At 38.2% G+C, this 24,529-nt stretch overlaps 1 protein-coding gene and 1 long non-coding RNA gene across 3 annotated transcripts; one reads left to right on the top strand and one right to left on the bottom strand.

The window, feature by feature from the left end:
* The first annotated feature begins 1,950 nt into the window (after positions 1 to 1,950).
* LOC147511699 (uncharacterized) lies at positions 1,951 to 7,604 on the top strand. 2 transcript variants are annotated; one of them, XR_015219486.1, is made up of 2 exons: positions 1,951 to 4,197; positions 7,191 to 7,604. It is a non-coding gene; the product is annotated as an uncharacterized LOC147511699 (long non-coding RNA). The 2 variants fall into 2 exon arrangements; XR_015219487.1 differs by having other exon boundaries at positions 7,220 to 7,310.
* On the bottom strand, positions 7,146 to 8,537 carry CB5LP (cytochrome B5-like protein). The gene is made up of 5 exons (XM_086603375.1): positions 8,102 to 8,537; positions 7,968 to 8,008; positions 7,817 to 7,894; positions 7,642 to 7,733; positions 7,146 to 7,420 (listed from the first exon to the last, which is right to left on the bottom strand). Exons 1-5 carry the CDS (start codon positions 8,181 to 8,183, stop codon positions 7,354 to 7,356), a joined length of 360 nt encoding a protein of 119 aa, XP_086459501.1. The 5' UTR covers positions 8,184 to 8,537; the 3' UTR covers positions 7,146 to 7,353.
* Positions 8,538 to 24,529: the final 15,992 nt, after the last annotated feature.

Raw genomic sequence — 24,529 nt, 5'->3', positions numbered from 1 at the left:
ATGGTTTTAACAAACTCCGTTTTAGCACATGATGACGGATTGACGGCTGTTGCTAAGAGTTTGTGTAGGAGACTGTAATTTTTTTTTGTAGGAGAGCAGAGTTCCATTAGAGCAAGTCCAATGGGCTATATGGGCGGCGGCTAAAGGCAAATATAGCAACATATTTTGGGATTTGAATTAAAAAACTGAAATTCATTAAATTTTGATTTCTATTATATTTGAAATTTCAACTAATTTCAAAATCATTAATATTTCGACTCTATATTTGGAATTTTGGTTTTTTAAAAACCCAAAATATTAGGCGGAATTCCAATGTTTTGTTGGGAATCACGAACACTGATAGCACCCCAACCACAAAAATGTCATTCTAATGAGACTGCTAAAAGGGTCTTAATTTGGAATGAGTCAAAAACCCAACCAAAGTTAAGACCTTCGCTAGCAGCTGCTATAATAAGTTGGGAGACGGACGGTATAGTTTCTGTCGTCCGTGTGTTAAATTTCAACGGACGGCAGAAATTGTGTCGTCTGTCCAAAAAAATAATGGACGGACAGCAAAAACTATGCCGTCCGTATCATTTAACACTTCAAAATAAAAAACGCGATTGGATTGGTTTTTTTATTTTGGGGTGTCAAATTTGACTAGACAAGCTAAAAAGCCTGTGTGGCACCTTTTAACAGCTCTTCATTAGACTTGCTCTTAGGAACTAGCAGCGCAATTTGTAGGGGGCGCTGTATTTACAGTTCTATTACTAATGGGATTGGCGCCCCTTTGACAAATTATCAAGTATTGGCACTCTTCGATTAATCATATAAGTTGATGTACACCCTTACACCCCTCCATTATCACGATAATAAATTTATATAATTTTTATATACTCACAGCATCGAGTTACTGTGGTTTTTGAGAAATTACGGCATCCGTTTGTTGTGGGTTTTGGGATATCACGGTATCCACATGGCGTGGTGTGTCAAAATTTGTAGTGAAAAAAGAAAAAAGTCATTCGCGGTAACTTGCTGCAAGAGAATATGGAAACTCACAGCAATCCGTTGTCGTGAAATGTGAAATCTCGCAGCAATTTGCTGCTGTGGAATATGAGATATCGCGCAACTCACTGTCGTAGAAATATCGGACATGTGGGGTGTAAAAGGACCAGTATTCGTAATTTCGAACGAAACGTCGGAATTCTGCCTAATATTTTGGTTTTTCAAAAAACCAAAATTTCAAATATAAAGTTGAAATATTAATAATTCCAAAATCAGTCGAAATTTGATGAATTTCAGTTTTTAGATTTGTCTGGAATTCCGAGAATTCCAAAATCCCAAACTATGAAAATAACACATATGAAATAACCATAATTATTATACCATTTTGTCAAACGAGTGTCAATCCTATAAATAATGGTTTAAATATTGCGCCCCATTTGTAGCCGCGCATGTCGCCTCTACCGGTGTAATTTGTTTATAAAATATTAACTAAAAAAAAAGATTGAGATCATTTGCTATTAAGAGCTAGCACCCCAAATTAACCAACTTAAAAAGGTGTTTTAATTAAACATAGAATTCACTACTTATCCAAAATAAGTAAACGTAGAACTCAGGACCGTTTGTACATTGCAAACTTCAAATTTTGCAATGGCTTGTATAGGAGGCGGGACTGCGGGAGTGCCGGACCTTCACATCGTCAATTCTTCACAATTTAACGTAAATACATTTAAATTCTAAAAGAAAATGAAACGAGTGTGCCCCAAATGGGTCCATATACTTTTTTGTAAGACCAAGTCCTAAATCAATCCTTTGTCACACGGATCTTGACGACTACAAAAGAACTATCGTACTCAAAGTCTTCAACTCACTGATGGAAGTAATGTGTGCCTTTCGAATGTTTGCGTGTTTAGTGTGGTTTGACATACATCCCTCAGCCATGCATCTCCAATTCTCCATATGCAAATCTGCAATGGGTGCGTTAGAAGGTGTTGCGTACTTGCGTGTTTTCAATTTTTAATCCTTTGAGGTAAAGTTTGCCCACGTTTTTTAAGCACCAAGAAATGGAAATATTCATTGAACATTTGAACAACCCCGCCCTTACTATCAGTCGATATATGACTAATCACTGATGCAATTTAAGTGGCGGAACCTACCACCCTCTATAAAACATATGATCCCTTATTAATCTGCATAACACTTGCTTGGGTCCTGCGCATAACTACTAGTTTCTCCGCTTTTCCCTTTTGATTGCTCTTTTTCCATTCCCTTCACCTAGATGCTCAATGTTTTAATCATTTTCATGAAGACTTAAAAAGGGTTAAAAAGGGAGAAAAAATGATGGCGGAGAGGGTGTAAAGAGAGAACAAGTGCCCAAGCCAAACTTATCTATGGATTCGAGGCCCTACAATAATTAGCACTAGCTTGGTTTGGTCATGTCATTTTTTTCGTACTTATAATTGAGTCCAAAAAGGCTTTGATCATGCTGATTGTGCTAAAGTTGCTTATGAATTTATCTGATTTTGGGTCCTATTTTTTAGGTTACTTTGATTGAATCAAGTTTCCGCACGGTTTTTAATTTTTCGGTCTGTCCCGACCCGACTGGAGGTTTGTGTGCACGGCATAGTTCAAGATTTGGAAATTATTGGAATTCCGAATTATTCTAAAACCGGAATTCCGAATATATTCGGATATATTTCGAATTTCTCAATATTTCGACCCCTTCACATATAATTCCGAACGGCGCTTTCAACCAGTCCAACACCACACCCCTCCAAGACAACCCCAGGAACCGGCATGATCCCTAACAAGAGGCAAGAGCGAAAAATTGAACCCCAGATCTCTTGGATTAGTAATTTGGTACGACCTTCCATTCTTCTCACTTCTCACTTCTCACTTCTCACTTCTCAGTAAGTTTCTACGTTCAAGTGAGCAGGTCTGGACTATCACTTCATAAGTTCATATATTCTCAAAACTGTTAAAATTTAATAAAACTACTTAGATGTCATGAAGATCAACCAACAACGAAGAAAACTATGCATTCTACATTCCTACATCACTAATATGTGAAAAATTCGCCGCAATTTTACGCAAAAGGTTGTATGACTGTATGTAGACCAGTCCAATCAAGGTTTCTTTATTTATTTCCTTTCTGCTTTATTTAGGCCACGCGCCGCGTTCTTCTTATTCCTATTGCAACTGGACATGTATCCATTTTTTATTTGCCATCAGCTAATATCTCCTTTCTCAGCCTACAAAAAGACCCACCATGTATGGTTTCCAAGTAAGGAGACTGAAGGCCCAAGTGACAAGGTAATCAAGCCTTGCGTTCTTCTCTCAGTAAATTTCAAGTCTTACATCATTATCATGATCAATAGGTTTTGTGCTCCGAAATTGAGATAACACGGGACTTTCTTTTCCACTGATAATCGCCCCACTTAACCGAAAATAGAGGTGCAAATCCAGAAAAGGAGGAGACCCAATACCAATGACCCACACTGGCTTAATAGATGGGCCTTCCCATTAGAAACAACATTTAACCCCAAAAAACCACTTAAGAAAAAATTGGGAAGATCTTTGGAGGAATGTTTGGCTTCCAAGAAAGTGGTTAATATCTGTTTTTTTCCCCTAGTAACTGGTTAATATCTGTTGAAGTGTTACTAATTGCATAAATGGAGCTCGGTCCCATCTTTGTTCTAGATTATATCTTTTAGGACACTATATAAAGTCTACTATATAATTTGGTTTTCGGAGTGTTGTTGCTTTTGCTTGATAATGACTTATCTTTGAGTCCTGATCTCTGTATTAACAAGTCAAGTGTGCATGAAATTCTCCTTTTATTTAAAGTTAAGAATAAACAATAAAGTGAACTTGTCGATTTAGTGGAGTGATGATTCTCTGAATCGCAACCAAACCAATCCCCACCAAGTACACCTACAAGGTTATGGTTATCCATATACAAGCTTTACCCTACCTTTCCCTAATTAGACTACACTATATTAAAGAGAAATTGTCTTTGATCAACCCGGGTGGCTACTGAACAAACGCAACTTCAGGAGTCGCCCACTCGCCCATAATAATTTGGAAAAGGAAAATGGTACTGCATGTCATGCAAGAGTTGGTGTATAATGTTATGGCGTGTTCAGGAGCCAATCAGTTTCTTAGGAAATGGGCCCAATTCCATTTCCATGGTCCATTTGGTTGGCCAAATTCAAGGTAATCCGATGAATATTTCCGTTCTAACAACCATTTCCTCCCATTTTTGTCTAAGCTGTAGACCTGGACCATCTTAACAGAGCATGATTTCTATTTCCAAAATTTATTTTCTTTTTCTGCGTTTGTAAATTGTAACTAATTACGTATTGCCCTCTCACTATAGTCCCTATAACGTTTTGATAAATGTTTATTCTAATTATTTATCTTCCATTGAGTACAAGTTTTCCTAGGATCCAACATGTAAATAATAAACTGTTTAAATGCGGCATAAAAACATAAGATCGTGATTCCAAAATCTTGAAAATTAAAAGAATTGAATAATAGTGGTGAAGACGATGAAGATGATGGTCACGGTGACATGCATCAAAATGAAGTCTAAAATAAGATTATGGCTTTTACTAAAGTATCCCAAAGATCAGCATGACATATAAATATATGAAAAGTAGCAGAGAATATGAGAAAATGGAATAGATAGCCTTTTTGTTATTCAAACGTGCATATTAAATTGATTTATTATAGATATATTCATATATCACATATTCACATGAGACTATGAGAGTGAGTTTGCTTTTTCATACATGATAGCTTCTTTCAGTCAATTTGCCTCATGCTAAAATAGCGAGATACAAACACACCAGTGAGGCAGTGACCAGTGTGTGACAGCTTCTTTCAGTCAATTTGCCATTTTGCCTCCTACCAAATTAGCGAGATACAAAGACACCAGTGAGGCAGTGACTAGTATGCCAGATACTGTAGCTATCCTTATTCCACAGTACGACCCAACAACCAACCCATTATATCCACATTCCACAAACAGATGCACGCAGACACACAGAGAACGACAACTCTCCTTCAGTTCTACCAAGGAGGAATTCCCTTTATAGCTAGTTTGTGGACACAAGAGAAGTCCTTAATGCTTAAAGATATGGTGTGGTCCTGCAAGACTTTCAGTGAGAGCGGCCTTCAGGCCTACAAACACTAATTGGATTCCCACACTGTCCTTAATCAAGTTCTATGACTTCTATCTAACAATCACATACATCAATTTTGTCCGAATGTCTGGAATTTCAACAAAAAGATCTGATATTCACTTATTAGCCATAAACGGCACATCAAATTCTGACAGACTTATTGGATGCGCCAAAAAAGTTGCAGAAAATACCATTAAGATTTAAGCCCTACAATATGTATTTAAATTAAAAACTTTAAAATGATTCTGTTTAATTAAGCAAGAATATGTATCACAGATCTTGCATTCATAAAATATATAAAATAAATACATAAATAAATAAATAAATCGAATAGACACTGCAACATGATCACTACCATGGAAAGGGAGTAAACTAAACTGGAGCAGCTTCGACCGAGCTTCCATTACTTCAGGATGAGTTTGATACTTACCCCACACACACACAAACAAGTAATACGTGTGGTTCTATTTCCTATGTAACTAGAATATGACATCAACTAGCTCCCATAATGAGCTTAGAATATATACGGAAGGTAGTCCCTTCTCAATTCCAATAGGGTCCTCAAATAAAAGTTTCCTAAGCCGCAAAGGCTGATGACGGTATGGCGGTACCAACATTAAAAAAGACATTGCTACTGATTTCACAGGGTTAACAGCTAGAATATGTCAGATTGGTCTAAACTACCAAATGATCTCGTAAAAGTGTAAACCTGATTGAGTTACCAGCTAGACTAAGCCAACGATCTCTTTGGTTTAGTGGCGTGTGCTCATCTTGGAGAGCAGTTGCTGTCATATACAAAATTAAGTTCCCAGCATGATTTTCCTCAACTAGTTACTCCAGGAGAAACTACTACAAACGAAAATTGGTGTTTCTGTCAAGTCTTCAAATGAGAAGATCGAGCCTTAAAATATCATTGTTGTGGATCCACATACCTGGCTTGTGCTGATCAGTGACTTGCAATATGCAATTGTCCAGTTCATATAAAAATAGAATACAATGGTCAGACTCTTGCTCTTGCTTACCAAAATAAAAAAATGAAAAATGGTTTAATATTTTGTTTACTAGAAGGTCAGTGGCAAGAGTTTATTATCACTCCAGGAAAACAGTTTATTGTGGAACATTTTGGCATCACATATTCTTACAAGTGGCTTACAAACACAAGGAAGACTACCCTAATTTTGTTTCAACTTAAATGTAGTTTATGATTTACTCTTTTAAGTGTTGGGATCTGCTCATCGGTATATTTCTCTTTTGGTTGCAGTAGAGCAACTTCGACAATAAAATTTGTATTGTGTCTCCGATTGACTTTTGAGAAAAGGGCATGAGCACCTAAAAAGCTTTTGCATTACTTTTATGTAATTACAACTTTTTTTTATTTGACCCCTAAACCCCATTTCCTTGGTGAAGATGGGAATCGATACCCGACCTTGGGCCAACCTCCCAAGACCTGAACAGCTGTGCCCCGACTATGTTTTCGTACTACCACTTCTCTATTTTACTGCAGAGTTCCAATTTCTAGTGGTTTCCGTACACTGCTCTATCAGCACACTCCATAAGAAAACACTACTTAAAGCATTCTTGTAATGCCTGAGTTATTATAAGTTTCTAACTATCATATCGATATGAAAGTAAATTGCAAAAGCCTAAACCTGTAGGTTGGACAACAAAGGATGGACGTTCACGTGAAATTGCAAGGTAAAAGTGATATTACTTCGTAGGTCAACTGCCTCTTCTACTTTCACAAGATAGAAACAGTTTAGATTTACCTATGATGACCACCGTGAAATATTCTAAGATCATATCAACGACTGATAAAATATTACAATACCAAAAAAGATAGGCAGATAGCTAAGAACTATACTGACACATGCTGTAGCCTAACAGAAAATGGTTATATCCTAGCCAAAAGATATCAGAACCTGGTTATAAACATCTGATCAGCCTGGATTGCCAGTCGAGGTGTGGTATTCATGTATGTTAGAGTCGTAAATCATTAATGCCATTTACTTTTAATTTTTTCAGGATTCACCTAACTAATCAATGATTTACAGTAGTCGGAGTCAATTGATCAAGAAAAACTTCCGGAAGTTTCTCACGTTCTGGAACACGTGATGATACATTGAAAGCTAAAAAAGCACACGATATTAGCAGCAAACCTCTTTTACAAACTGGTATGACAATCAATCTAATGCTTCAAATCTCCAACGTAGAAGTCATCAATCATGTCAAAGACCCTGGTAGCATGTTGTGGCCTGCCACAAACAAGCAAGTGTTGCTTAGAAAGATGTAAGAAGTTTGAGTGAAGTAGCAGCATTGACACACAAATCAATTTGAAAACAACAATATGCATAACTGCAGATGGAGAGAAACAACAGTGAAGTGAAGAAGGAAACTATCCTATTCAAATATAAATGATGTATCAGATATTGAGCACTACATGGTACTTCCAACTTAAAGAGTTGCAACAACATACCCGTAAAAGCCTTCAGTTGAATCATCCCCTGCATGTACTAGAATTGCATCACCACCTGGGTGTTCCTCAACATACGAAGTAACATCATACACCTTAAATCAAAGAAGTAAACGTCAGCACATAACATTTAAATTTAAAACAGAAGCATAAGGTGGCTATTAGGGGAAGAGCCAACCTTTTCCTTAATGATGATCCAACAATCACTTCTCTCGTTATGCATAGAAACGTCGGCTTTCGTGTATAGCTTTGATGCCTGAGATAAAAGGGGAAAGCAAATTTGTTAATGAAACTCTAAAAGATAAGAATAAGAATAAGAATAAGAATACCTTATTATCAGTGGCCTTTGTTGCTGCAACATTTATATGACCTGCAAATAGTGAATCAGGAGTCGGAAGTGAGTATATAGTTGAAAAAATATGAGAATGCAAATATTTGTGTATTAATTAATTCAAGTGATTACCTCTGGGTTTAGTGACTCGGGTAATCAAGAAAAGTGCACCAAATAATACACATAAGCCAAGTGAGGCTAAAACCATCAGCATTTCTTTTTTTTTGGTTGAGCTCGTTGTGGTTTTTGAACCAATAGAAGGTCCAGAGAGAGAGAGAGTGATGTTTGATGGATACTGAGATCTGATTGGGTAGAGAGAGATGCACCCCTGGAATTGGCAAGGGAATCGATCCGGGGGCAGCTCAAGCCATTCTGGGCCCTAATCGGAAGTTAAAAATGGGCTTTCTCATATCAATTTAAACTAGTATACTGCTATGCAGTGGGGGCATGAGCGTGCGGAGAGGGAAAGATTGCAGTCTAGAGATTGAGAGGGAAAGGAAGGAAGAGAAGAGACGAGGAATGAGGACACACAGACAGAAACCAACCAAATGATTTTTTGTCCACATACTCTCCACTCGGCCCAAAACGTTCGTTCCGCTCAAGTACTAAATTTCTTTTATAAAAACCTTACCAATGATATTGAATATAAAATCCCAAAAAAACAATGAAACTTAAAGTTTAAAAGTTTAAATTAGTATTGGCTCAATATGTATAAAGGACTGAATTACATTATGTAATGTACACTTATTTTATGAAGAAAAATAGGCAGCCAAGGAGAAATGGTATTTACTATAAATTTTATCTTGTTGTTTGATTTTAAACCTAAATTAATTAAAGACTTGAAGCAATCACAAGGGCCTAGAACAAATAGAACTAAGTGGATCTTGAATTTGCTTAACTGTGTATAATTTGGATATTGAGTTGAGAGCATTTCTCTTTATAAAACATGGTCATCTATTGCATCAAGAGTACCTGAGACCAAGGGTGGTAGTATCCCGAAGGGAATTGTTATTAATGAAGTCAATGAACTCATTCCTAGCTCTCTGATTCGGATGACGACCTCCTTTCTTCTCCAAACTTGTAGCAACAATATTAAAGTCCCCAATTGCCATCCAAAAGTAGTTTAGAGCACCAAAATCACCAAGCTCTTCCCAAAGGGCTCTTCTTTGAATGAAAAAGCATTTGGCGTGGATAAAAGAGATGGTATGCAAATTGATTGCCACCGTAATCTGCTAGTTGGATGAAGCAACCACATTCACCATTAACTCTTTCCTCCAAAAAATCTAGATATTGCTTGTACGAAGCGACGTATGGTTATGGGCAAAATCTGTATTGTAGCCATAGTTTAAAAGGACCTTTGGAGTCACTGTGGGGGAAGAGGTTCAGTCAGTCCAATGCGGTCAGGCTTATACTCCTGGATTATTTTTCTAAGTAATTGTTCGGCGAGGTTCTTCTCAAACCGTGAACATTCCATAAGAGAACATTCATTTCTTCTATTTTGGAGTTTTTCTTGCCCTTGTGGATGGAGGAGAGTGTTCCTGCAACATCCATTGTGACTTATATTTCTTCTTGTGTATCGTCTGCCATGGTTCATCACCATCATCCAATATGTCAACCAAGTCTGCCCAATTCACCGCTCTCAAGATAAAGTTGGTTTCATTCACTACATTGATAATATTGTCCGCACCTGAGGTGGAAAATGAGGACTCTACTCTTGTTGACGATGCGGAATAGGAATCAGAAACTCTACTGTTCATAGCTTGAACTCCAATAACCTCTTCATGGGTGAAGTTAGACACTATGTTGGGGGAAGGCCCATGTGCCAGTGGGGAAGCGAAGATCTCACCCACAGTAGAAGTATTCAAGACCTGTAAACCAACAACCTCTTTATTATTAGATCTGAAGTTAGGCACTATATTGGGTGTAAGTTCTTTTTGAACTAGAGAGGCCGAAATCCCTGCAGCTGGAGAGATTAACGGTGCTGCTACCGCAATAACCTTAAGAGAAGGGACTCTCACTCTTGCCACAAGGGACTCATTAAGAGAAGGCTCGGTCTCAGTCGATGCCATAGCAGCCACCTCACATGCTTCTTGAGGGTTTAAATCATGTTCCAATACTGAATTCACAATCATAACATCATTCTTTTCATATAACACCCCGTCTTTTTATTTTATTTTCCTATAATAATAATAATAATAATAATAATAATAATAATAATAATAATAATGATAATAGGTTAAACTAAATATATGATAACTATCAGTTAAGGATAAAAACCTCGTAGGTAAATATATAACTATCGTCCTTGTTTTTCGGTGGGGTTTTTTTAAAAAAAAATAAAAAAGGAGTTTTCTCACGTAGAGTTTTTGGAAAAAAAAACACAGAGAGTTATACACAGAAAAAAATAAGAGACAGAAGGGAGAGTAACACCAGTTAGTGGTTGCTGTTGGAGAGTAAAAAGAAAAGGTTTTGAACAAGGAAGATCGTCTTTTTCACGTGACAGTCGACTTCGGTCTTTCGGGGGGTTTTTCCACTTTTGGAAATCTAGCTGTTCGGTTTATAAACTGTGAGTAGTCTGAAGATGTTTTTTTTTAAATATTTGTTTTCTGCAAATCATATCCGTACCTTATTTGATATCTTGTAAACTTTGTTAATGGTGTCGGCTGTTAGATACAATTTCGAAGTACTACAACATATAAAAATTCTGACGAATTTGAGAATTGAACTGTCGAAGCCTTGACACCGGTTGTTAATGGCGTCGCCACAAGAACCAAATCGTCCTATTTTTGTTGTGTTTGAATGATGTGTTTTGTTTGATTTTGTGGTGATGTTAAACTGTTGTGGTTAGGATTGATGATGTTTGATTGTTATGGTGAAGTGTTGGGTATTGAATTGGTGTTTGGTTTGATTGGGTGCTGGAGAGTGTGAGGGGAAGCTTTGGAACAGGCGCGTTAATAGAGGTCAATATCGATCCAGTTTTGAGGGAGGAATTTGTGAAACAATGATTTGGGTTTTTGGTATGAACTAAAGTAGTAGGGGTTTTAGTTTAGGTCAATTTCGGTTAGGTTGGGAGGTGAGTGGTAGTCCGGCGAGCTCTGCAGTGGTGGTGGAGGCGTTGGAAAAGGTGACCTAGCATAGGATTAGGAATCACGATTTGGTGGTATCATTGGGTAGGGGTTTTCAAAAGGAACCAAACTGCTGGGTTTAATAGTGGTGTTAGATGGCCAGTGGTGGCTGGTGGTGGAGGAGAGGCGCTATGAGGAAGAAGATGAATAGTGAGGTTTTGGGTTTTGTTGGGCTTGGGCCGAGCTAGTATGTGGGTTTGTGGGTTTTTCTTTCTTTTTCATTTTGGACTTAAGTGTTAGACTTTGGGCCTTAGTCTTTGGGCTTTTGGGTTAGAGGAGTTTAGGGCTGGTTGACTACTGTTGACCATTGGCAGGTTGACTTTGACTGTTGACCCAGTTTGACTTTTAACTCGGATTATGATTTGGTATATTAGGATAGGTTTAGGGTTATTAGCATGTTTGGCTTTAGGCTAAGACCTTTCTATATATACGTGTGTACGTGTATTAACTACTATGTGATATTTCAGTATTTTATGATATACAACGTTTTGACACTTAGACATCAATCTAATTAATAACGCGTAAACCAAAAATATATGGAACAAGATACTCCTTCGTTCTCTGAAATAATATATACAATAAAGTTCAATAATGAGTAAACAAATTACCGCACCCTTTTAGAACTCTCCACGCCTCAAGTTTTGGAAATGAGTTTTATGACTGATGATGTCATATGATAGGTGGGCATTTATTGAATGTGCCATAAATGGCCCGTTAGGGTTATATATGGGTATTCATTGAATGTGCCATGAATGATCAGATTGTTTGGACTGCCCAAGAGAGGAACTAAGGTATTCGCCTTGCGGGTTAGTTGTATTCCTTGAGTGTACGAGAATGTAGGGTTGGGTATTTGATAAGAGCCCAAAACTGTAGTTTTAACCCTGTAACAGTCATACTTTTAGACCAATTATGTGAGTAATAATTAAGAGTTAATACTGATTACGTGTTTTTATGCATTTCAGGCTTCAAAGTCCATTATGTGCAGAAATGTGCCACTTTAGCGAGATAAAGAAACAAAGGTCGGTTGCTAAGGAGTTCTGTAATTAAATGCCAAGATTCAATAAGACAAAGCCTTTCTAAAGCCCGGTTAAAAGCTGAAAAGTCGACGCGGGCAGAAACAGCACTCAAAGTCAGCAGAACTTTCGAAGGCCGTATCTTTGGACTTAGACCTCGGAATTAGGCCTACCTTATGTCAAAATGACCGGCTCGGAAAGAGCTTTCCAGTGGTATAATCCTTGACCTAATCAGAGGAGCATAAGTGGACGAAAATTCTGTTGAAGCCACCTGCAGCTGAAGAGGCCTTTTTGGACTGAAAGAATTGGGTTTTGGGCCTGATTTTCAGGCCCAAAACATGGCTCCAAGCCCATGCACGATTTTTGGATCTGAAAGTATAAAAACAAGAGCTTGACTCTTTGTTAATGGTAGATAGTTAGACCTAGATTAGTTAGCCTCCATTAATTAGTTTTAGAACTTCAATTAGTTAATTAATTAGTTTTTCATATCTTGTTTTAGATCTAGTTTCATGTTTAATTAATTAGTTTAGAAAAAAGTAGATTATTAATTTAGTATTGAATTATTGTTTTATTATTCATTAGATTAATAAAATCGTGTTCTTGATAATCTAGTTTCATTTCCATTAATTGTTAGTTTCAATTCTTAGATTCAATTATTGTCATTATTAGTTTAATTCAATTATTGCATGAGTAGTTTTGAATTGAGTTTAAACAAGTAAAGTTCAAATCTTTATATCATGTCTTGTTTGAATTTCATTGGGAATGATAGCGTGATGATTCTCGGCTAAACCTCCATTAGAGGGGGTTGAGAAGCCTTGATGAAAGCTTGATTCAGATTATCGTAGAGTCGTCGTAATTTCCTTTCCACTCTAGAAACGATTAGTTCACCATGAGAATGGGTGTAATCGTTCACATGCTAGTTATGAATTGGTAGAAATGCCATGTGTAATTAGGGATTAGGAGTAACCAGATTGTTTTGCGAAGCAGTTCAATTCGGATTACGACGATTCCTCATTAGTAAGATTTAGTTGAGTTAAGGTGGAATCAATCCCCCTCTAACTCCTTATCATAGAATCGACGTAGCATTCCCATAATTGTTCTAATAGTCGACTAGTTGTATCTTGTGGGTAGTTGCATCGTAGTCTAGTTGTCATTTCGTAAATCTCTCATTAGTTTCACTTAGTTTCACTTTCGCATTGTTTTCGTAGTATAAGAACTCTTCTTAAAGTCCCATTTCACCCACCCACCCTTGTTCGATTCTAACTGTGGTTGTCTTTTTCAGCATTAAACTTCCTTGAAAAAAAAAATAAATAAAAAAATAAAAAAATAAATTTACGCGGGCCTTTGCTGCGAAAAAGGCCGACACTGCTCAAGTTCTTGGAAGTTGGCTGACCCAGCGCTGCCAAAACCGAAGCGACCCATACTAAAACACTGTAACTCGAAGTTTAAGTTGGAAGCGACCAGCATGAGTGGCGTGACCCGCGCCTTGAGCTGAATTTTGCCGGTTTCCACGGGTTTGATTCAACGTCGATTTTTCAAGTTTTTCGGGTGTTCTAACTTGTTATATACAATTGAACACAGCGTAAACAAGGCGCTATTCATAAAAGCGAAGCAAAGAGCCTTGTCGGGTATTCCTTTCTTCCACACCTCACATCTCTGTTAGAGGTTTATACTAGTATATCGAGAATTGTTTGGAGTGTTGGCGTGTTTAGCTAAGTTTGGTCTTAGCCTTGTATGAGATTAAGGTTTGGTCGAACAAAACACGAGCGTAATTACACAACAACGTCAACAAACAAGTCTATCTAGTATACCACCCACTACACCTCTAGCTACTATTTCACACACCACCGATATAATGCACGAAGAAGGAGAGACTCCTCTCTCGACTTCTACAAAGCCTTGGCGATAGCCCCAAATCTTGCATCGTTCTAGCGGACCGATTGGGGATTTCGAATCCCCAAATATTTTAATTTGTTACCCGTTTTCATGGTTTAGACCTTGAAAAACCTTACCAAAGACATCGCGTAGGATTGAACAAGTCATAACAACATTCCACCATCCTACGGTTGGTGCGGAACAAATTAAACTGAGGGTATTCCCTTTCACCTTAGCCGATAAGGCAACGTCTTGGTTAACTGCCCAAGCGCCTAATTCTGTGGACTCGTGGGCTAAACTTGTTCAGCTGTTTATGGAACATTTTTACCCACCCCTAAAGACGGATGAGATGCTTTCCAAGATTCATTTCTTTCGACAAAATCCTTATGAATCATTTTCAGAGGCTTGGAATCATTTCACCGATCTCCCCATAGAGTGTCCACATCATAACCTAGCAAAAGACACGTTAGTTCGTGCCTTTTTCAAAGGACTTCTACACCACCATAAAGAAGTCCTTGACATAATGAATGGGGGTAGTTTCTTAAGTAAAGGAGCCTCGGAGGCTTATAAATTTTTAGAGGATCAAACTAAGCAAAATAACAACTGGGGGGGTAGTGACGATATCCACCGCTCCGCTAGTTCTTCTAATACAGTTAAGGCCGCCGGTATGTTTGAAATTAAACACGATCCCGAGCTTAAAACTCTAATCGAATCACTCACTAAAAAAGCATAGGCCATTTCTATTCAACAAAAGCCTATCCCCGTCATGAATGTAAATTCAAATCCATGTAGTTTCTATTGGAGTCCTGAGCATCCTGACTTCCACTGTCCTATAGCCTATGAACAGGCTTGTTCCATTAATAGTGAACCTAACGCCCCTTGGAGACAAAATCCCAACCGGTTGGAGGAATAACCAACCGTCCACACCTCCGGTACAATAATCAATATGTTAGGCCAATGCACAGTTTTATCCAAGCTCCACCCACGACAAGGGCGAGGGGTCGGGGTAATTATAATAATTATAACAACCAAGTGCAACCTCGACAAGGTCAAGCACAAGGTCAAGGTAGTTATAATAATTATAATGCTAATAGAGGTATCGTTTTCTAAATAATAACTATCAAAATCCACCCATAAATAATTCACACGAGATAGTTCGGTCGCACCCCGCTGACTACTACACCCACACAACCGGATCGTCTTGACACCTTCATACAAGTGAGCCAAAACTTTTCCAAACCATGGCTCAATCTAACCAACGGCTTCTACAACCCGTTAATAATTTAAGCCAACGGTTGGCCCAAGATAAAGCCCAACCCAAAGGTGTGTTTCGTGTCACGCACTACCTAATCCTAAAACAACAAACATAGCCTTTGAGGTAACCCGATAATACTAGTAATGAATATGCAAAGGTAGGTGAGCTAAATGCCATCACCACTCTCCGTTAAGGCGAGTGGTTGATAACAAAGTAACTATACCTATAGTTACCCCACCCGATAACCCTACATCCGCTATTTTACTAGATACGAAATAGAAACTGAAGAGCCTACCACCAGCGTAGAGGTACCGGTTACAACCTGACCTAAGAAACGAAGAAAGCCAGGTTAAACATCCGGGTGATACCATTGCTAAATATAAAGAGAAACCACCGTTTCCACAAAAATTAGCCATGTTAACTAGGGATACAAATTATGAGGAGATTAGGGACGTTTTCAAGAATCTAACAATAAACCTTCCCTTCCTCGAAGCTATTACCACATCATGTTAAGTTTCTTAAGGAGTTGTGTACTACTAGGCGTAAGACCAACATACCAAAAGACGCATTTTTAATAGAACAATTCCCAACTCTATCTCAACATAATGGAATTGTTAAGTACAAGGACCCTGGTCGTCCTACTGTACAATGCACCTTAGGATATTCCTATACGACGACCGCGTTATTAGACCTGGGGGCTAGTGTTAACTTACTCCCATTTTATTTGTATAGACAAATAGGTCTAGACGAGATGCAACCCACTAAAATGATGTTGCAATTAGCTGATCGGTCTATTAAGTATCCTAAGGGTGTGGTCGAAAATGTCTTTGGTAAAAGTTCGAGGATTTCTACTATCCGGGTGATTTTGTCATCCTCGATCTGAGAAGTCGCTAACGACTCTGTCCGATCATCTTAGAGGCGTCCTTTCCTGGCAACCGCCAATGCGGCTCATTAATTGCCACGATGGTTCAATGTCCATGTCTTTTAGCCATCTTGCATTGTTGAAGTAAATGTTTTTAAAACAAAGACACATTTACCCGATTAGATCATGGATGGAGAGGTTAGCATGATCGAGCTTAAATTTCGAGATTATTTTAACAACACGTTCCCTGATAATCATATGCCCAAATTTCTTTCCTTTGGAAGTTCATACTCCAACATTTTCATCCCTACACTAGTCGATACACATATTATGGATGAGGACGAGATAGATGACTTTCTCAAAGATATAGAGGACTACCATAGTAATGTGGATATGACCAATCTAGATGAGGAATTCGATGAGTTTCTTAGAGCAGGTGATGATTCACCCTATCAAGAACTACTTTGCACAACATCCACCTCGACTCCCCTCCTTCCACCCTTTTAAAGGAATCTCGAGTTTGCACTCGATCCTTTTGTTTCTCCTGTGCTTCATAATTTTTTAAATCCACCTAGTAAACAAATACTTCAGAAGAACAAAGCATTTGACACCTTTATTTTTAGACTTGAGACAGTCCCTACCTACACCATGAATGAGTTTTGTGCTAAACCCACATCCTCATTGTTTACATGCTTTCCTTCTACAACTTATCCATATCCACCATATCTTCCACAACCATTCACTTTTCCACACTTATTCACTAGGACACGCTCTCGTTCAAAAATGAAAAAGAAGGTGCATGCTAGGTTACGTTATAGGGTTATCCGACTTAGCTTTCAGTTCACTAGGTTACGTCATAGGAAATCTTGGTGCTTGATTGTGTTTGGATATGTTTTCTGTGATATTTATTTATGGAATGATCCACAACTATTTCGGTTGTTGATATATGATAAACTGCATGTTCATACATATGTTTAGATAAAGTCTCGAGTATCTGACTATAAATGACTCAATTTTTTGTGTTTGGTGCATTTTCTTTCATTTCCATATATTGGTGAGTGCACCATTAAAGTAACCGGGCCCTCCCTATGGAGTGTGTGGCTATAAGTACCGGATCCTAAGTCCACGTTTAACATAATTCACGTTTTCCACTCTTGCATGTTTTCTCGGATTTTTGAGCCATGTTTCTCTATGGGGTGAATTATGTCTTTCTTGCTTATTGTTTTTCCTTATAAAAGTAAAATATATATATATATATATATATATATATATATATATATATATAACATAGTAATCTAGGAAGTTTAGGAATCGACTTTAAAAGACCATTTTAAAACAAATTTTCTAAACTTTGTTGTAAAAAATTTGTTTGGGGGTGGTGTTAGTGTTTCGTCCTAGAATGTTTTATGTCCCATTAGAGTTGCTTAGGCGTTTAATTGTATTTCGATTCGGGTTGACATAATCTATGAATTTAGAGTTCATTCGTTCGCATAACGTACGTCATGCATGCACTTCGAGGCGTTTTCTATTGTCTTATATGTCATCCACGGTCGGAATAGAGTGTTTTATGGATAATTGGATTGGAAATTCTCTCCTGATCATTTCCATATCTCATTCGCAAAAATCGAACCGGTAACAAAGCGGCAATATTAGTTTGAAGTTGCGCGAAAAATCGAAAAATTTCGAATTGGGCTTAGGCCCAACCAGCTCACCGGCCGGCATTACTGCCTTTACCTTCCTTCGCACCAACAGTTGCGTTCTTCACTTCCAAACCGGCATTAACGACCACAAAGCTTCAAACCCAAACCTAAAAAATAAAATGAAAAAGAAAACTAAACTAACCCACGCCCACAGTTCAAATCAACTTCCAATCTTCTCTAAAATCTTTCCACCACCACCTCCACCAATTTAAATCATCAAAAACCACCGAAAAATAATTTTTTTTTGAACTGCCCCGCCACCACCGCACCACCACCATTGTTGTTCCAGTGAGGTTGTTCCTCATTGCTTCCTACACTTTCTACAAACCCCAAATCAGTTCAAACTCCAATGGCTCAACAACGTCGAATTTTGCCGGAGCAAGCATTTACTGGCGACCACTTCGCGCAGTTTTACGGTGACGAAATGATTAGTAGAGACTGGAATAGCTTGTGGTACTCGACCGAAGCCTTTTACCACGAAGACTTAGTCCGACGCGGTTTTACAACACGAGGGAGTTGGAGGGAGTAGAATTTTTGTTCTGGTGGTGAAGAAGAGGAAGGAAGTAATCTGGCGGGTTGTTGGTGAGATTCTAGGCATTCGCCTAGAATCTATCTGATGCCATGTTACGAGAGTCCCAATATAATGGGGTCGAGCCGTTGATGAACGTGGCGATTACGAAGGGAACTACAATGTGAGCTTCGCATTGTGTTTGCCGGGCATCCCTCGAAACCAACCCGGTAGGCTGCGGCTCGATGGATTGGTCGAACGCCCTAGGGAAGGAGAAGGTTTAGCGACATCGGTCTGAACTGCCTCCACATTTTATGGATACTCCAGGAGCAGAAGTACGAGTTCTGTATCTTGAAGTTTTTGCTTAACATGATTAGGGGAGTAGGGAAGTCTATTGCACCTTTCCCTGTTTTGATAACCAAGATCATGCTAAAGTTGAGAGCAGCTCCGACGTCTGATAGGATTTACCTCACCCTACACCGAAATCCTCGGATTTATAAGGATTGTGTCCAACGAGTTTGGAGGTTGCCTGAGGATAGGGTAGAGGACGAGGAGGATGGTGGAAATGAGAATGACTCAGAGGATGAGGAGGACTTGACTTGTTTTGATGCTGATGCCTTGGAGAGGTGTTGGTCAGATGCAGAATGCATGGCCGTGATTCATCGTGGCATGCGTTCACTCAACACTATCTGCGAAGACCTCCGGACTCGACAGGCTACTATCCACCATAACTTCGAGATCCGTACCCAGCGAGAGGATGAGCGGTGGGAATAGATGAGGACTGAGCTAGAAGCTCAGCGCCAGTTCCAGGCCGATATGCTTGCACGCTTCCCACCTCACGGGGGATTCTCCTTCCGAGGATCTGACATCGAGAGACACGAAATCGTCGCCCGAAAGAGGCGAATGGTGCTGGCCCATCGGGAGCTCAGGAGCCATCTCCTGAGCGTGTGCCCTCCGCTACCAGTATCGACGTGTTTAGGGATAGTATAGCTTGATGCTTTTTATTTGTAGTTTTATTATTGTTAGTTATTTTAATGTAAGTTTTAATTCCATAATTTGGATTTTGTAGTAAAAGGGCATTTAATGCCAATATTAATATAATGTCATTATTTTCATTGTGCATGGTTATTTAATATTGATCCCACCTTCCCAAATTGTTTGGGGGTGGTGTTATCTATTCCAGCATGATTTTTATATGACCCTCGTTTTAGAAGTTATTTCGGAGTCAGGGTGAGGATATGGCCGATTAGGCATATCTATGAATAAATATCATGGTAGGATGAAATTTTGATAAAATAGGTAGATTCTATCCTAAATTCAACCTAAAAGATACTAGGGTTGTTTTAGAATCAAGAATATGAGTTGTTTCCGTTTTTGGGTTTGGAAATTTTAGTATTTCCGGAAACTGCCGTAAAAACTTTTTGGCAACTTCCCGATCTGTTTTAGCAACTTAAAACCTATATAAACTTCATTCATTCTACACTCACAACCCACACTACACCTAACTTCCATCACTCACCTTTTACTCCCACGTTTCGTCTCATTTTTCACGAATCAGCACCTCGGGCGCTTTGCCCAGGAGCGCGACTTTCAGCGCTCCCTACACATTTGTCGAAATTTTGTCGCGAGTGCACCCGCGCCCAGGTGGCGCGACTTCGCTCAAACACTGGAACTCAAAATCATTAGAAGCGCTTTCCGCTTCAGTGGAAGCGCTTTTCTACGACCTCCGTAAACACAAAAAATTTCCGGTTTTCTGCGGGTTATTCCCGATCATTTGCAGCTGTTCGAGCATCGTTTGAGATGACATCTCCTACAATAATACGGAACAGTCTTTTCGAAGATTTGTTCCAAAGCACAACTTATGGTGCTTGGTTTCGTGGAGGCGATCACATCGTAGGTTTTGGAACCACTTATGGTAAGACCTGCTGAACTTTATTCTCCAACACTAGGATCTTATTTTTACGATAACTGCATTTTCTTTGAAAGACCAGACGGAGAACAAGTGTTCTCCATCAACATTGATGATGAACCAATGGAAATTACCAGGTTCTTGCTAGCATTTGTTCTTAGACTTGCTATGCCCACTGAAATACAAGACCCATGATGCTATTGGGTAGATAATATGCATGTCTACACTTATGAGTTTTTGCATGAGTCGTATGGGGCAGGCATTTTCGTATCGAGGACCAAGGGACTATAACGTCGTCTTTTTGGTAGCCGTCCATGAACATAGGAACTGTTATGTTTTGGATCATGCTAAACATTTTAGGGGAATGGCATTTTTCTTCTGTGAATGATGCCACTTGCATCGTCTTCCTTGCTTTAGCCACGGGACGTATGTGCCATGACCTTCTCAGAACCTTGATGTCTAGTTTAGCTCGAGCCCATAGCATGAGGCATAAGTATCTTCTTATGCCTGTTCTAATTCCGTATTATGCTATATGTTTCTTTCCCCGTTTTTGTACCGCGTTCACGCGATTGGATTACGATTGCGACCTTTGTGCGACCCACCAATAGTATTATTCGATCTTTCCGTGCAATGACTTAGCAAGGGTGGAGGATACAACCTCATCAGGTTGCACCCTACACCCCGTCAGACCAAGTGGCGCTTAATAGGTTAGCAATAATAGATGATAAATGGCGGGAAGCCTGACAAATTATCATGGCATGGCAGGACGCGAAGGAACCTCACTTCTTTATAGAAGAAGATGATGAATAAAGCGGGAGATAAGGTAAGTTTTAATTTTACTTAGTGTCTGCTTATGTCCCAAGCAATTTGATTCTTGTTAACCCCATAATGGGTGGAACTCTTATAGAGTTTAACGTCATTTTTATTTCCTATATTTAGTGCGTTCTAACCTAGTTTTGCGGATGTTCCGAATTTCCGCGCTTCAATGGTATTTTTCCTACCCTCTTTTATTTAAATGCTTTGAGGACAAAGCATGCTTCTTGTTTGGGGGCATAGAAACATGTGTAATTAAGGCATCGGTTAGGATATAGATAGGTATAATATGCACTTGTTTTCTAGTTAAAATTTCAAAAATTCAAAAATATAAATAAATAAGTTCATACTATACACTTAGGAATATTGGTATTGTTTTCCTTCTCTATGCTCTTAATAATCTAGAAGTCTCAAGTAGCTTTTGCATTAGAATAATTTTTAGAAACTTAGGTTAATATGTAGGTAATAATCTTTGCATCTATCTATAAATATATTACATGAGTATCGATGATTGTTAGCAGTAAGTTTATGAAATCTAGGCTAGAGTACTTATTCTACAAATCCTGTGAGAATATAGCTTAAAAAGCTTATATGAAATGAAACATTTGAGAAATGACACAAGGGAGAAGTAAAATCGGATAGAGAAATCACACGTCCACTTGCTTGATCACTAAACCATATCCTAAAAGCGAGAATTTAGGCCATCTATGGATCGATATAGCCAAATTCAAACCTATGAATTATTTTCCGCTAGTCACCCCCTCTGAGCCTTTCTTTAGCCTTTCATAAACCACAAATCCTTTACTCTGTTACAAAAACAAAACAAAATAAAAAATAAAAAAATAAAAAAAATCAACCTACCCAATCTAGAATAAGTCTGAGAATAGAATGAGGAAGAAAGAAAAAGAGAAAAACCTGTGTAAACAAAAGTTAGTTAATTGCTTCAGAAAATAAAGAAAAGAAATTTCCATCCAAAGAAAAGAAAAATAAAAATAGAAATAAAATAAAAACTTCAAAAAAATAGAATAAAAGGAGTCAAAAGCCAAAGAAAAAGAAAAAAATATGGCTAAGGATGGAAACAAAGTGTAGAAGCAAAAGTAAATAATAAGGTTTTCTCTAGTTACATAGTATGAAGACTCTATTATCTCAAACTTGTCCTTTTTGAATATCCATTTCATTCCTTCTTAAACCATCTCCTAATCCCCACAACACCTAATAAAGACCTCTAGCTCAATTAGGAATAGGTTAGTGTGATAGTAAGTGGCAGATGTGTTTGATCGACTCCGGCTTCCTTATTGTCATTGAGATTGTAAGGTAAAGTGTGCCCACTGCATCGCTGGAGTAGCGAAACTTGAGTGGAAAAATAAGAGTGTTGTATCTTGACTATTATTGTGAGAACCTACTTAAGGACGCTATTCCGAGTTTCAGAAACGAACCTGCTAGGCATTTCATAGTATTACTCATTGTATATATGTTTATTGTAGATGATGAATTAGTATGCATATATTAGCTTAGGTTTTGACTTGATTACTCTATATGCATTGCTAGTGAGAGGTATAGTTAATTTAGAGCATGAATAAGGAAACAATAGTTTTATTTCTTAGTCTTTGTAGTATAGAAGAAGTTTGTGAGTACCTTCATGGAAAACTCTCACGAGGTATAACTTCGTCCACTAGGGAATTCCTAGTGGTTTAAGGCTTTTGTGCATATGGTCAATGCAATCGCACTCAGCGAAACGAAAGTAGATAGAACTCCATTTTTGGTCACTTATTATAATTTCTCATCTTTGCTTGAGGACAAGCAAAATGCTGTTTGGGGGTGGTTTGATAAGAGCCCAAAACTGTAGTTTTAACCCCAATGAATGATCATACTTTTAGACCAATTATGTGAGTAATAATTAAGAGTTAATACTGATTACGTGTTTTTATGCATTTCAAGCTTCAAAGTCCATTATGTGCAGAAATGTGCCACTTTAGCGAGATAAAGGAGCAAAGGTCAGTTGCTAAGGAGTTCTGTGATTAAAGGCCAAGATTCAAGAAGACAAAACCTTTCTAAATCCCGGTCAAAAGCTGAAAAGTCGACGCGGGCAGAAACATCACTCAAAGTCAGCAGAACTTCCGAAGGCCGTATCTTTGGACTCATACCTCGAAATTGGGCCTACCTTATGTCAAAACGACCGGCTCGGAAAGAGCTTTCCAATGGTCTAAGACTTGACCCAATCAGAGGATCAGAAATGGATGAAACGTCTGTTGAAGCCACCTGCAGTTGAAGAGGCCTTTTTGGACTGAAAGAATTGGGTTAAACATGGATCCAAACCCATGCACGATTTTTGGATCTGAAAGTATAAAAGCAAGAGCTTGACTCTTTGTTAATGGTAGATAGTTAGACCTAGATTAGTTAGCCTCCATTAATTAGTTTTAGAACTTCAATTAGTTAATTAATTAGTTTTTCATATCTTGTTTTAGATCTAGTTTCATGTTTAATTAATTAGTTTAGAACAAAGTAGATTATTAATTTAGTATTGAATCATTGTTTTATTATTCATTAGATTAATAAAATCGTGTTCTTGATAATCTAGTTTCATTTCCATTAATTGTTAGTTTCAATTCTTAGATTCAATTATTGTCATTATTAGTTTAATTCAATTATTGCATGAGTAGTTTTGAATTGAGTTTAAACAAGTAAAGTTCAAATCTTTATATCATGTCTTGTTTGAATTCCATTGGGAATGATAGCGTGATGATTCTCGGCTAAACCTCCATTAGAGGGGGTTGAGAAGCCTTGATGAAAGCTTGATTCCGATTATCGTAGAGTCGTCGTAATTTCCTTTCCACTCTAGAAACGATTAGTTCACCATGAGAATGGGTGTAATCGTTCACATGCTAGTTATGAATTGGTAGAAATGCCATGTGTAATTAGGGATTAGGAGTAACCAGATTGTTCTGCGAAGCAGTTCAATTCGGATTACGACAATTCCTCATTAGTAAGATTTAGTTGAGTTAAGGTGGAATCAATCCCCCTCTAACTCCTTATCATAGAATCGACGTAGCATTCCCATAGTTGTTCTAATAGTCGACTAGTTGCATCTTGTGGGTAGTTGCATCGTAGTCTAGTTGTCATTACGTAAATCTCTCATTAGACTTTAGTTAAGATTACTTATACGTAGAGAACACAGCATGCGGAAGGACTAGGAGTGGAACGAATCATCTACTCCACTATATCTCATAGGATTGAGAGTAGAAAACTTTGATAAATATAGGCACGTATTAAGTTTTAGTTTACTCACGTTTTGAGTTTCATCATTCATTTCGTAGGTAAACTATCTTTTTATGTTTTATCAGTATTCCTTGAATGTGGCGGGAATGACCCAGGGAATTCATTGAATGTGCCATGAATGGCCCGTTAGTGATATGATATGTATTCCTTGAATGTAGCAGTAATGACCTAAGGTATTCATTGAATGTGCCATGAATGACCTGAGTTTTATGCCCTAAGAGGCT

Source organism: Coptis chinensis, chromosome 3 (assembly GCF_015680905.1).
Source record: "Coptis chinensis isolate HL-2020 chromosome 3, ASM1568090v1, whole genome shotgun sequence".
In the NCBI taxonomy this organism is placed as follows: domain Eukaryota; kingdom Viridiplantae; phylum Streptophyta; class Magnoliopsida; order Ranunculales; family Ranunculaceae; genus Coptis; species Coptis chinensis.
This window is presented reverse-complemented; position numbering and strand designations above follow the sequence as displayed.